Below are 15,734 nucleotides of genomic sequence, written 5' to 3' on the forward strand. Positions count from 1 at the left end.
TGTGTGTGTGGTGATATATATGATGAAGACAGTAGATAGACTGTCTTCATGCCTAGACAGCATGAAACAAGAGCCATCTTCCAAATTCCAGATTGAATGCTTACTGTGGAAAATACATGTTTATTGAATGAACAACTGAATTTCAAGAAAGTTGTTGAAGTGTAGGTTCTGATTGCTACCGGAAGTTCTTAGATGTGAGGTGCTTATAACTTAGGTCACAGGAAGATGGTAAATTAGATTCACAGGATTTGGCAAAGGTTATTTCAAAATAAAAGCACCGCTGAAGTATTGCCTATTTTTGTTAACATAAAAAGGCTTCTAAGATTCCAGCAGACAGGAGAGTTTGGAAACTCAGAGTCTCTGAAACAGGAGTTTTAATCTAAGTTGAACAGTCCAGGAAAATATGGGCAAGGGTAACTCCAGTCAGAGTCCTGGAAACCTGAGCCAGGAGAGAGTCTGATGACTTTATTTAAATAGTTTTAAACCAGTTGAATGGATTATTTGTTATGGTGGTTCCATAGATAAAATGCCTGACTTATCCAGGATAGGCGCAACCAAATCCTTCATTTTACCAGGGAAGAATATGATGGTAAACTCTTCTCTTTCAACTTGTTAGTGAAATGGTTTTAATACTATTTTATATCTTGCCTAACTGGGGGATATAGTATTTTAATATTTAATTGGTAACATTTCATTAAATAAATCTTTCTTTGTCCAGTAGTTATTTATTGAGTACATACATTATTAGATTTGGGGGATCATAAATAAAAGATATTGACTGTATTATTTACAACAGTTTTGAATGCTATTAACAGAAACCCCAAAATAATAGGCAGTACAGCAGTAATATATGCTTGTTTCCAGGTAATTTCCACCATCCATGTTGTCATGGTCCAAACTGGCATTCATGTTCCCAGGACAAAGTAGATGGGACAAAAGATGGGTATCAGCTGTCCAGTTTTGAAAGACTTTTAATTATTATTACATACTGAAAAATTAACTTTTTGCATACAATTTTGAGTTTTAGTACATATATAGACTTGTGTAGCCACCACTGACTTCAGAACTTTGAGAAATAAATGTCTGTTTTTTAAGCCAAAGAGTCTATGGTATTTTGTTATAGCAGTCCAAAACATTTCTGTATAAAAATCCTTTGCTAGATAAATGATATGCAAATATTTTCCCCAAGCTGCGACTTATTTTTTAATGATCTTTCTCATAGTGTCTTTCTCATAGCAAAAATTTTCCATTTCTGGGTTTCTCTGGTGGCGCAGTGGTTGGGAGTCCGCCTGCCGATGCAGGGGACACAGGTTCGTGCCCTGGTCCGGGAGGATCCCACATGCTGTGGAGCGGCTGGGCCCCTAGGCCATGGCAGCTGGGCCTGCGTGTCCAGAGCCTGTGCTCCATAGCAGGAGAGGCCACAGCGGTGAGAGGCCCGCGTACCGCAAAAAAAAAAAAAAAATTCCATTTCTATGAAGTTCAACTTTTCAGTTTTGTGTGTGTGTGTTTGTGGATTGTACTTTTAATGTCATATATAAGAACTCTTTGCTCAACCCAAGGTCATGAAGATTTTCTCCTAAGAGTTTTACTGGTTTTTTTAAGTCTATGACCCATTTTGAATTAAATTTTGTTTTGTTTGAGAAATGGATCTAGGTTCTGTTTTGTTTTGCATAGTGATGTCCAATTGTTCTAGCACCGTTGGTTGAAATGACTATCCTTTCTTTATTATCCTTCATTAAATTGCCTTTGCACCTTTGGCAAAACTTAATTGAACATATTTGTATGGTTTTATTTCTTGACTCTCAATTCCGTTCCATTGATCTATGTTTCTATCCCTTCACCACACTGTTGTCATTACTGTAGCTTTATAGTAAGTCTTAAAATTGGGTAGGGTGAGCCCTCCAACTTTGTTCTTCTCTTTTAAAATCATTTTAGTTAATTTAGTTTTCTTTGCTTTCCATAAAATATTAGAATCAGCATGTCTACATCTACAAAAAATCTTGCAGGGATTTTTATTTATGTTTCTTTAAATCTATGAATATTCTTGAAAGAGTAGTTTGGAACTAAGGGCAGCCAGTGCTTTGACTGCAAGACAGGTAGGAATGTAAGAAGCCCATGAAAACTTGTCTCCTCCAAATTTATATGTAAGCATTTCTCTCTCTCTTTTTTTAGCTATTGTAAATTTATAAATGGTCTTTATTTTTTTATTTTTTATTTGCGGTACGCGGGCCTCTCACTGTTGTGGCCTCTCCCGTTGCGGAGCACAGGCTCCGGACGCGCAGGCTCAGCGGCCATGGCTCACGGGCCCAGCCGCTCCGCGGCATGTGGGATCTTCCCGAACCGGGGCACGAACCCGTGTCCCCTGCATGGGCAGGAGGACTCTCAACCACTGCGCCACCAGGGAAGCCCTAAATGGTATTTTTTTAAAGAAATGTTTGCAATCACTCATTGTCAACATATAAAAATACAATTATTTTTTCATATATTGACCTTCTTTCCTACAACATTGCTAAAATCCCTAATTAGTGCTACAAGTTTTTTTTTGTAGATTTTTAGGGTTTTTCTATGCAAACAACCCTGTTATCTAGGAATAGGGAGAATTTTATTCTCATTTTATGCTTTTTATTTATTTTATTTATTTATTGCCTTATCACACTGGACAGTACTTCCAGTATAATGATGAATAGGAATTGAGAAAGCAGAAACCCTTGTCTGTTGCCAAACATAGCAGAAAAGCATTCAGCCTTTCACCATTCAATATGATGTTAGGTCGCAGGTTTTGTAGATGCCACTTTTCATATACAATTTTAAAGGATTCCTTTTTCCACCTCCTTCCTCTCTGTGATTTCTCCCACATACTCTGGCTCTCAGAAGCACCCTTTTCTGGTGCTCTATTAATCCAGGCCTTTAGCCTCCCTGGTTGCCCTATACTTCCTCCAGTTGGGTCCACCTTGGAGTAGAGAATTCAGAGAAAAGAGCCTTCAGAGCCACTCCTGCTACTGCCACCACTACTGTAGTGTCATAGCTTCATTACCATAGTTCCATCTTGTAGGAACCTATCTCTCTAGCCCTCTGGCTGAAGAGAGAGATAATTTTGGAGGATAGATTTCTGTCAATGCATGATGCACTGTTCTAGGATTTGGGATACCTGGAGTATAATCCAGGATATATGAGAGGAAAAAAAAAAACAAAACACCAGGGAATTCACTGCTATATGGGATGGTCTTCAAATTTTCGTTTGCATGCTCAGTCTGACTGCTATTATTTACTTTTCAGAGTTCTCAGATAATTCCTTTTTATTTTTGGACTAGGGATTTTAGCTCTAATCAGTCAGAAATGGTGTGGAGTGTTCTCACTCCTTAAATGGAATCAAAAAACTGTCAGCTATTTTTTAAGAAAATTTCAACCTCAGGCTTACACAACATCCATGCTTACATGTCATTGACCAGAATTTAATATGACCACACCCATCTGCAAATGTATGTGACCATATGCCCAACCAAAAAGTAGAGGCTCTGTCATTATGGAGGAATGGAAAAATAGATATTAGCAAAAAGCCAGCAATTTCTGCACCACTCTCCTTATTTCTAAAAATCTGAAGGTCTGATAGGGAACATAAACATGCAAATCATGTGTTACATTATTATATTGTAAATGCTAAAAGAGATTTATCTTGGTGAGCATAGTTTCCACACTGGAGTCTCGGTAATCTGGAGCACTTTGAGGGTAGTCGTGTAGGTCCCAAAACCTTTGTAATATTTTGAAAAACTTCACAGAAATGATATGTTTACCTTTAATTAGGTTTCCAGAGGTTAGTGAAGCATTACTCTTTGTTTCTTTGGTTGGAATTCTGTCAACTCAATTAGTAATTTTAGTTTTCTTATCCCGATTATTAGTTTAGAATAGATGTAAAATTTCTCAGTTATTAAAAATGTAAGACAGGGCTTCCCTGGTGGCGCAGTGGTTGAGAGCCCGCCTGCCGATGCAGGGGACGCGGGTTCATGCCCCGGTCTGGGAAGATCCCACATGCTGTGGAGCGGCTAGGCCCGTGAGCCATGGTCGCTGAGCCTGCACGTCTGGAGCCTGTGCTCTGCAAGGGGAGAGGCCACAACAGTGAGAGGCCCGCGTACTGAAAAAAAAAAAAAAAAGTAAGACAAATTACTTTTTACTTAATAGGTGCAACGTAGTAGACAATATCTTTCAAAGAATGGGACCTTCATGTTGTTGGTAGATTTCATTAGTCTAGATTCTTTTGACAGCAAATAACAAAATATCTAAAATACAATTTTGTTTTTAGTTAGTTTCTCTGAAACAAAAGAGAAAAGGGACATTTATTGGCTCATGTGATCAGGAAAAACTGGAATGGCATCATTCATGAATTTTTGAGGGTTCAAAAGTATCACCAAGCAGCTATCTTTTTATCTCTTCACTTCTATGCAACATGGGTATTTTTCTCTTTGAAGGGACTGTAGCTATTGGCCAGATAGGCTGTTAGCATACCTTTGTAGCAACATCATTGGGAAGAGTTAATTCCTTTATCCCAGAGTCTATACGTAAATCACAGGAAAGGGATCTGATTGTCCTTACTTGGGATAGATACCCATTCCAAACCAATCACCATGACCAAGGTGATATGGTACAAAGTTTGGCCCATCCTGGATTACAGGCCCACCTGTATGATCATGGTTTGTTACTGGATGAACACAGGAGAAGAAAGAATGTGTGCTGGGAAAAGAAAAATAACAGCCTTCATATGGAGTGCAATAAGAGAACAAAATATTACACCTGATACAATTGTCTTATCTTTTCTTTTGGTTAAGTATCTTATTTCTTCTTCAACTCCATACCTATATCATCCATCAAGTTTTTCATTTGAGTAGGATAACAATCAGAGAAGTTCCTGAAATTATTACTTATAGTAATATATTCTAAACTTAACTCTCTTCTTTCTCTCAGGAGTTCTGAACTGTCAGTTTGTGTTCCCAAGTCAGGAATATATTCTATCATTAGAGCCAGGAAAGAAATCTCAACTTTATTTTAGCCATAGGTGGTATAGATCTGAAAGCTCTTTACTATTTTTTCTCTATCCCTTTGCCACTTTCCAGCTGTGATATAGATAGCCTAGCCCCAGGCTTGAATATTAATTTGAAATATTATAGTTTCCTACTTTAAAAAAATGTCCCAAACTATTTTATTAACATCTTTATTGGAGTATAATTGCTTTACATTGTTGTGTTAGTTTCTGCTGTATAACAAAGTGAATCAGCTATACGTATACATATACCCCCATATCCCCTCGCTCTTGCATCTCCCTCCCACCCTCCCTATCCCACCCCTCTAGGTGGTCACAAAGCACCGAGCTGATCTCCCTGTGCTAGGCGGCTGCTTCCCACTAGCTATCTATTTTACATTTGGTCGTGTATATATGTCCATGCCACTCTCTTACTTCTGAACTTTCAACTGTTACTTAGTAAATATTTGTTAAATAAATGCATTTTAAATGAATAATAAATACTGTTCGTTCAGAATATCAAATATCAAAGATATTTTTGTCTTTTTCTGAGATCTTATAATTTTCCCTCTATGCACTTAACATTCACGATGCATGTATCACCCCAACTTTATTTATTTATAATTTTTAAAATTTATTTATTAAAAAAAATTTTTTTAATTTAGGCTGCGTTGGGTCTTCATTGCTGCACGCGGGCTTTCTCTGGCTGTGGCGAGCGGGAGCTACTCTTCGTTGCAGTGCATGGGCTTCTCATTGCGGTGGCTTCTCTTGTTGTGGAGCACGGGCTCTAGGCACACGGGCTTCAGTAGCTGTGGCACTTGGGCTCAGTAGTTGTGGCACACGTGCCCTAGAGCACAGGCTCAGTAGTTGTGGCGCATGGACTTAGTTGTTCCACTACATGTGGGATCTTCCCAGACCAGGACTCAAACCGTGTCCCCTGCATTGGCAGGCAGATTCTTAACCACTGCGCCACCAGGAAAGCCCTTCACCCAAACTTTAAAATGTAATATCAGAATTTCTGGAAAAGAGTTTTCCTGACATCACCTCAATTTTTAATACTTGAATGCATTTCTCACTGTTTTGTCCTTTTCCCATCATCTCAGAACCTATCCAGTGCCAAGGTGTCTGGGATTCTCAGTTCCCAAAGTGTTTGTTCCTATCTAGGAAGCCAAACCACAAAAAATGCGTGCTTAGAAACAAATCTCACTCCCTTGATAATGACTGATTTAATACTCCTTCCTTCATACCTACTCATTCTGCCATATTTCTTTATATCACCATGACTTCCACTCTAAATATGTAATATTCTTTCCCCCAGTCATTTTTACATTTGTAAAAATATGTTTTTTTCTTCTAGTTTTGAGATATAATTGGCATACAGCACTATATAATTTTAAGGTTTACAGCATAAGGATTTGACTTACATAAATCATGAAATGATTATAATACATTTAAGGAACATCCATCATCTCTTATAGACACAAAATAAAAGAAAAAGGAAAACAATAATTTTTTCTTGTGATAAGAAATCTTAGGATTTACTCTCTTAATAACTTTCATAAATAACATGCAGCAGTGTTAATGATATTAATCATATTGTATATTATATCCCTAGTGCTTATTTATTTTATAACTGGAAGTTTGTATCTTTAATCAACTTTAACCATTTCCCCCTCTTCCACTCCCACCACTGGCAACCACAGATCTGATCTCTTTTTCTATGAGTTTATTTGCTTGTTTGAAGTATAATTGACCTACAACACTATGTTAGTTCCTGGTGTGCAATACAGTGATTCGAAATTTCTATACATTTTGAAATATCACCACAATAAGTCTATTTACCATATGTCATCACACAAAAATATTATAGAATTATTGACTATATTCCCCAAGCTGTGCATTTCATACCTGTGACTCATTTATTTTGTAACTGTAAGTTTGTACCTCTTAATCTCCCTTACCTCTTTCTTTCCAGCCCCCACCCATCTCCCCTCAATCACCTGTCTGTTACCTGTATCTATGATTCTGGTTCTGTTTTGTTATGTTTGTTCATTTGTTTTGTTTGTTAGATTCTACATGTAAGTAAAGTCATATGGTTTTCATCTTTCTCTGTCTGACATCACTTAGTATAATACCCTCCAGGTCCGTTCATGTTGTGACAAATGGCAAGATTTCATTCTTTTTTATGGCTGAATAATATTCCATTATATATATTTATAGCATCTTCTTTATCCATACATCTATCGATGGGCACTTAGTTGCTTCCATATCTTGGCTATTGTAAATAATGCTGCAATGAACATAGAGGTCCATATATCTTTTCAAATTAGTGTTTTTGTTTTCTTTGGAGATGTACTCAACAGTGAAATTGCTGGATTGTGTGGTAGTTCTATTTTCAATTTTTTGAGGAACTGCTATACTGTTTTCCATGGTGGCAACACCAGTTTACATTTCCACCAACAGTTCACCAGAGTTCCCAATTTTCCACATCCTTGCCAACACTTGTTATTTGTTGTCCTTTTATTATAACCATTTCTTCAGGTATGAGGTGACATCTCATTGTGGTTTTGATGTGCATTTCCCTGATAATTAGTGATGTTGAGTGTATTTTCATGTGTCCGTTGGTCATCTGTATGTCTTCTTTGAAAAAATGTTTATTCAGGTCCTTTGTCCATTTTTAAATTGGGTTGTTTGTTTTTTTGATGTTGAGTTGTATGGGTTCTTTGTATAATTTGGATATCAACCCCTTATCAAATATATCTTTTACAAATATCTTCTCCCATTCAGTAGGTGGCTTTTTCATTTTGTTGGTAATTTTCTTTGCTGTGCAAAAGCTTTTTAATTTGATGTAATCCCATTTGTTTATTTTTGCTTTTGTTTCCTTTGTCTGAGGAGACATATCCAAAAATATATATATATCGCTAAGACTGATATCAAAGAGTGTACTCCCTATGCTTTCTTCCAAAGGTTTTATGGTTTCAGGTCTTACATTTAAGTCTTTAATCCATTTTGAGTTTATTTTTATATATGGTGTGAGAAAGTAGTCCCATTTTATTCTTTGCATATAGTGGTCTAGTTTTCCCAACACCAGTTATTGAAGAGGCTGTCTTTTCCCCATTGTATATTCTTGCCTTCTTTTCATAGATTAATTGACTGTATAAATATAGGTTCATTTCTGCGCTCTCTATTCTGTTCCATTGATCTGTGTGTGTCTGTTTTTATGCCAATACCATACTGTTTTGATTTCTATAGCTTTGTAGTATAGTTTGAAATCAGGGAGCAGGATACCACCAGCTTTGTTCTTCTTTCTCCAGATTGTTTTTGCTGTTCATGGTTTTTGTGTTTCCATACAAACTTTAGCATGATTTGTTCTGGTTCTGTGAAAAATGCCATTAGTATTTCGCTAGGGATTGCATTGAATCTGTAGATTGCCTTGGGTAGTATGGTCATTTTAATAATATTAATTCTTCCAATCCATGAGCATGGTATATCTTTCCATCTGTTTGTGTCATCTTCAAGTTAATTCATCAGTGTCTTGTAGTTTTCTGAGTATAGGTCTTTTACCTCCTTGGTTAAATTTATTCCTAGGTATTTTATTCTTTTTGATGCATTTGTAAGTGGGATTGTTTTCTTAATTTCTCTTTCTAATAGTTTGTTGTTAGTGTATAGAAATGAAACAGAGATATGTATATTAATTTTGTATCCTGCAACTTTGCTGAATTCATTTATTAGTTCTAATTTTTTTTTTTTTTTTTTTTTGGTGGCAACTTTAGGATTTTCTATGTATAGTATCATGTCATCTGCAAACAGTGACAGTTTTACTTCTTCTTTCCAATTTGGATTCCCTTTATTTTATTTTTTTCTTATCTAATGCTGTGGCTATGACTTTCAATACTATGTTGAGTAAAAGTCGTGAGAGTGGGGATCCTTGTCTTGTTCCTGATCTTAGTGGAAATGCTTTCAGCTTTTCACTGTTGAGTATAATGTTGGCTGTAGGTTTGTCATGTATGGATTTATTATGTTGAAATATGTCCTTTCTATACCCACTTTGTTGAGAGTTTAAACAGGATAACTTCTCATAGTCTTTCTTACCCCTTTCATCTTGGTTTTCCTTGAAAAAGCAACTCCATTTGATTATTCCTGGCTGAATTCATTTTCTTATGTTATACACTAGATTTATTACAACTTTTAAAATTTTGGTCAATTTGGTCCATGATCAATCCTGACATAGGAAAATATGGAAGCTTTGTTAATCAACATCAAGATGGAAAACTGGGGCATCACTAGTCTGCCCTCTTCTTTTGACTATTTGGAATTGACATATCTTCTCTCGGATTCATGAGTCACTTTTATGTGGAAGCTTTTTTACTTCTTCTAGGTAGAGATGGACAGGTAGGTAGCCCAAAATAATCCTGCCTATAGTTATTTACAGGTTTTTGCAATCCCCTTTCATTGAGGAACTTGCTTCTAACCAATGGAATATCTCAACATTGAAAGGATATCATGCTCATGATTAGATTATAACTTTAATCTTACTAGCAGACTCTTTCCATTGGTGACTTTGAGGGCAAGCTGTCATGTTGTGAGCTGCCCTGTGGAGAGGCTCACATGGCAAGGAACTATGAGCAGTCTCCAACTGACAGCCATCAAGAAACTAAATTTAGCCAACAATTACATGAACTTGGAAGTGGATCCTCCCCCAGTTGAGCTTTCAGATGAGATGTCAGCCCTGGTTGACACTTTGATTGTAGCTTTGTTAGAGACCCTAAAGAAGAGGACCCAGATAAGCAATGCATTAATTCCTGACTCACAGGAATTGTGATATAATAAATGTGTGTTGTTGTAAGCAACTAAGTTTCTGGTAGTTTGTCTCATAGCAATAGGTAACTAATAGAAATGTTCTTTGTGCTTTTGTGATATTCTATACATATTTCTGTCATAGCACTTATCACACTTTATTCTTCATTATACAGATGACTCCAAAATTTATATCTTTAGATTAGATCTATCTCCTGAGCTTCGTATATAGAACTTCATTTCCATGTCCTATACACGTGTCAAACTAACCACGTCTACTAAACTTAATTCATCCCCAATTGCTTCTTCTAGTATATTTCCTAGCATAGATACTAGTATCAACATCTGCCCAATTGTTCAAGCCAAAAACTTGTGAATTGTCCTTGATTTCTCTTCCCTCTATGTGATGCTTTTAAACAACAAGTCCTGGGTTTAAAATCTTTCTATGCTTTCCATGTGTTATTCTCATAATAAAGTTAAAATTTCTTATGACAACCTGTAAAGACTTATGTGGTCTGACCGCTGATTAAACTGCTCATCCATCTCTTACCACCACCTTCCACCTCTCACCCCTGTGGCTTTTCTCCAACCAGTCATAGTAAACTTCTTTTAGATTCTTGAACATGTCACGCTTTCTCTCTTCATTATGACTTTCTGTATTACGCTGTTCCTTGTCCATGCTTATCTTCTTCATACCCCTTTTACTCAATTTGCTTCCACTCATCTCATTGATCTCAACTTAAATTCACTTTTATCAGAAAGCATGCCTTGATAATTCCCTTGTCTAACCTCTTGTCTGTGTTAGGATTCCCTCTGTCATCACCCCCAAAGCACCTGTATTCTTCCTGTCCCAGCACTTATCCAATTGTTTGTGAAAGGCTTTTAACTTGTTTGTCTCTATCATTACACTATAAACTCCATAAAGGCAAGAACTATGTCAAATTTTTTCACCAAAGAATCCCTCGTGCTTAAGTAGAGTGTTCAGTTTTAATTGATATTTCCTGTTCACTGTGATGTTGAGCACATTTTAAAGTGTTTATTGGCCATTTGTATATCTTTCCTTGTGAGGCATATGTTCAAATTGTCCATTTTAAATTCAGATTTTTTTATTATTTAGTTGTAAGAATTCTTTATATATTCAGAATATGAGTCCTCTGCAAATATTTTCTCCTCTCTGTGGCTTCTATTTTCATTTTCTTAATAGTATCTTTTAAGAAAAGGTATAAATTTGATTAATCTCATTTATTAATATTTTTTCTTTTATGATTTTTGTATCCTAGGAATCTTTACCTAACCCAAAGTCATGAATATTTTATACTTTGTTTTCTTCTAAGATTTTTTTCTTTTAATCTTCTATGCTTAGACCAATCATCCTTTTCAGGTTAATTTTTTTGCATGGTGTGAAGTAAGAAATGAGATTTATTTTTTCCATGTAGATATCCAGTTTTTTCATCCCCATATGTTGAAAAGACTATATTTTTTCCATTAAATTACTTTGACATCTCTATGAAAATCAATTGACCAAAATATGTGGATCTTTTTTGGAAGTGTGGACTCAGTGACCATAGTTCATGAGAACTGGGTAGCCCATCCAGCTGAATATATAATGGAGAAGAGGAACCATTAGGAAAGAATGTAAGATTTCCACAGAGATTGAGAAGAGACATGGAAAATTGTTCATTTATGATTTTGAAACTACCTCTCCCCTCTCCCCACTCAAGGTAACTCACCTACCACACAGGAGAGTAATTTTTCCTGGAATAGGTCACTTCTAGAGAAACATAAGTAGGTTACTTAGGTCGTGAAATCTATTTAATCACATGAAAAAAGTGTGATTCCTTCATTAGATTTTCTTCGGAAGTTGTAGACAACAGGTGAAAATCAGGTCAGGTGCATGTTATGATTTTTGTTTTCCCGGTCTGTTTCTTAGCCCTGCTTAAGTCTCCAAGTAGATGCATATAGCTATCATGACATTAGAAAATTTTCATTCAAGCTCAGTAGATACATATAGATAAAGCCATCATGAGAAAAAGCATAATCAGGGTAATTCACATTCATGGTCACTCCTAAAGCTGAGAGTGAATGCATATAGAGAATAATAACACAAGACTAATTGATCTACATGGATAAAAGGGATAAAATGGATCCATATTTACACCTACATTTGTTCCACATCCTATGCTATTTAAATTCACAGCTTACTTTGAACTGTCCTTTAAAGGTGCTATTTGTTCAATGAATACATTTAAAAATAGTACCAGAGCCTTCTCTGGGGTTCCTCAAGCAGATTTCAAAGAAGATATTTGCATTTTACTGTATCATGGACATTTTTATTTCACTTTTCAAAAATAAACCCTACATTTTCAAATAAACATCACTATTCTACAAGATACTACTGTCACGAAGCCTCATCTTGTTTTAGATGAAAGCGTCTTTATGTCTTGGCGGCTATCTCCTGTATTAACCACTTCCAAAAGGCATTGCTAATAGAATTTCAAGATGAACTTCCTGACATCTAACATGTGCTGTGTCATCTGGAGAGTTTGAATCACCCTATAGGTATATTTGAACATTACTTGCACATATAATGTAATGACAATTTTTATATCTGAATCATCATTTCCTTATACTTCTTATTTTTCTGTATAACATATGATATTTTTTGTTTGCATCATTCTTTTGTTTATTACCTTGTTCTAGGCCATCTTGTAATTACTGGAAATTTTGATTTATCTTTCTAGCTCTTCAGTAAACTCCATAAAGATAAATACTACAGCCTACCCATCTCTGTATTTTCCAAAGCTCTAATGAAGTACCATGAATTTGGTTATATTCAATGTATATTTGTTGAAATAATATTTTTGTATAGATATTAATAAAGACCAGGACTAATTCTATAGTTATATACTAATTATATCATCAGACTTTCACTCTAGTTACATTGCCAGGAACATACTTAAGCTTATGGCTTATCCAAGTCTCAGTAATGAGAAGACAAATTTGACAGTGTGGGATGATTAAAATGCTTAATGTTCAATTAGCCTTCTTGGATTAAGTCTAGTAAAGGAAAAGGCAGGTAATTTAAAGTTGTATTATGGAGAATATTATTTTACAAAAATCTTAAGAAGGCAATTTGAAAAGGGCATTGATGGCTCAAAACTTAAAATATCCAAGGCAACATTTTGAAACTACTAAGATCAGATAAAAGGATTATAAATATACTGAAAGTGAGTGGTACAGACTAGAAAACTGAAAAATGTAGCTAAACTCAATATGAAGAATTTATTTAATCTAGCAGTAATAGGAAAAGGTGGACAATATAAATGACTCCTAAATCTACAGTGATATCCATTGTTGTAAATTACAAACGTGAGGAATGCTATGATACTAAATGTAATTTTCTTGAGTCATTACATTTCAAAGACATAGCACAATAGCAAGTATATAAAAATATGGATATATGAAATGTGAACAAATTTCCCCCACTGGGAAGCAAAGGAAATCATGGCTCCTTGTGAAGCATTACAAGAATGAAGTCAGTAATAGGCAGTTGTAAAGCTGGGGGTGGTGGTGTGTGTGTGTGTATCTACCAGCAATTGAATGTGTCCCCAGAATTCAGGAACCAACTCTGAACATGAATTCTGTGAAATTTGCCATCATCAGAAATAACTTGTTTTAAAAGATGGCTTCTGAATACACTGCTGGTAAAGAAAAGGGCTCCCAAAGCTCAGCCATTTTAGGCTTATTTTTTCAGAGCTTCAGTGTGAAATCTTCTCACATGGAGTTGCATCCTATTTCACAGAACGTGTGCTTTGTAGGGAGTCTGGGGGTGAGGCCAGTACATCCAACTTTCTATCTAATTGTGTGAAACACTGAACGAGGGATGATCTGATCTCTCTGAGAATATTTCACACAAATTCAGTCTAAAACTCCACAGTTTACTTTTGGACTCTTCTGAATGTCCTCCTGAGATATAATCTGAAATTTCATTCATTGACTCTAGCTCTGTCCAATGGAGCCACAGAGTTTAACACTAATTTCGCACCTCCATTAATGCCTTTTAAATGTTTGGATTTAGTTCTCCTTTAAACATTCTATCAAGCTAGATAAATGTTTTCAATTCCTGGTATAATATGACTTCCAGTTCCCAAGTGATCCTGACTCCCACTGCAATAGAAAAATGGACAAAATATTGGAAGAGCTAATAAATGAAAGAAAAAATATAAAGTGTCAAAAAATATGCAAAAATGTTTAACTTCCATGGTAAGCAATTAAATGCTAATTAAAGCAAGATAACCTTTCTTGCATATGTAAAATTGGCACAGATGAAAAAAACCCACCAATTTTTGGCAAGGATGCAGAGAAGCAGGCACACTGTATGTTGGAACAATAAAAAAAAATCAGAGGAGTGTTCAAAAATTCATGGACAAACTTGTTCATCATATAGAAGAAAAATGACAGTGGAGGAATGGATAAATAGATTATGGCACAATGCAGCAACAGAAAAGTTGTAGGATAATTTAGTGACATTGGGAAAATGCTTGTGATTTCTTATTAAGGAGCAAAACAGGCTATAAAATAGCATATTTTATATTTATGTAATTTAACTATTATCTATAGAAAAGTACCAGATAAATACCAAGCAGTTTGATAATGAGTGTCATACCTTTCTGTCTTCTCAATGTTTTTGATGGTGAACATGTACTACTTGTCCAATCAGAAATTGAGTGAAAACAAGTTATAAAAATACTTCCAGAAGTGGTCTGATTAATCCTGAACCTCCCTACTTGTTCGTAGACTCTCCTACCATCTTAGGTCATAGTGGTCTTTTAAATTGCTACGTCTCACATTAGATTGCTCTAAAACCTCCAAATATTTTTCACAAGTACTGCAGTTAAGTCATGCTCCTGTCTTTTTTGAACCAAAGTGCCTGTATTTACATTTGTTCCTGTCAAATTTCATTTGGTTTCATTGAACCCATATGTTGGGCTGTTGAATGCTTTCTTTTTTTTTTTTTCGCTTCTTCTATTGTTTCATATTGAACAACCACCCACAGCTCTACATGATCCACAGTTGCATTTGCATGGTAATAATGTCCTCATCCAACATTAATGCCCTTTCATCCATCAAAGATTGTAGAGTATGCCCTTTTTTACTAGAGATGAAACACATTATAACCAGCATCACCAAAAGATATGTTGGACAAGCCATTATAATTTGAAGTTAAAACTGCCACTGAAGATGGAAGACCGTTCTAAGTTAATTTCATTGTAGGTGTTTTACTTCTGGAGAAGTTCAGGCATTTGGAGGAAAATAATTTTGGAAGATTATATAGATTTTTGAGTGATTTCATAAGCATAGAAAACAGTATATTTGAAAAGTTTTACCAATGTTAGATTCAAGAACTCTTAACACTGCATGGTGTAAGATGCTCCTGGTATACACTGTATACTTGTATTATTCAAGAATTTTAGCCATAGGATGAGGGATAGTGAGAACCTCATTTCATCCTTGCAAAGCAACTTAAGATATTCTTATCACCGGTTACAACTGTTAGAAATTGAAACCTTTGTCATTTACCAACCAGGAGCTATAGTTTCTTGTCCTTAAAAGGAATTTCACGTTGACCTGGAAGAAAGTAAACACTGGCAGGTTCTCTTCTCTAATTATTTTGTTTTTAGAGTCTCAACTAATCTGTCTCAATAGACAGACTAAGAAAATTTATATGCTAACATGCAAAGCATTTTTCTCCCAAGACAGCAGTTTCCTATTAAATGAGAAAGAACTCTAGGATGTGAAATACAATTGCTGTTAGGAGTAAAGGATTTCTAGATATCTTACAGAAAATAATATCAAAGAATAGAAAGTATTGGGAAGGGAAGAGAAATGTCGGGAGCGAGTATAAGGGGCTTCTCTCCATGAGAAT

The 15,734-nt window shown here is 35.6% G+C and overlaps 1 protein-coding gene across 3 annotated transcripts in view; it reads right to left on the minus strand.

Moving 5' to 3' along the window:
* ST6GALNAC3 (ST6 N-acetylgalactosaminide alpha-2,6-sialyltransferase 3) overlaps positions 1–15,734 on the minus strand; it is a 766,015-nt gene that overhangs the window by 145,590 nt on the left and 604,691 nt on the right. Inside the window, exon 4 of one of the 3 annotated variants that reach the window (XM_060304134.2) lies at positions 2,548–4,129. The exons of the other annotated variants lie outside the window; for them this stretch is intronic. Within the exon in view, the coding sequence (XP_060160117.1) occupies positions 4,000–4,129 (130 nt within the window). The 3' untranslated portion in view covers positions 2,548–3,999. Of the gene's footprint in view, positions 1–2,547; positions 4,130–15,734 lie in introns of those variants that run through there. 3 annotated transcript variants of the gene reach the window in all.

The sequence above is a fragment of the Globicephala melas genome, chromosome 1 (assembly GCF_963455315.2).
Source record: "Globicephala melas chromosome 1, mGloMel1.2, whole genome shotgun sequence".
Lineage (NCBI taxonomy): Eukaryota > Metazoa > Chordata > Mammalia > Artiodactyla > Delphinidae > Globicephala > Globicephala melas.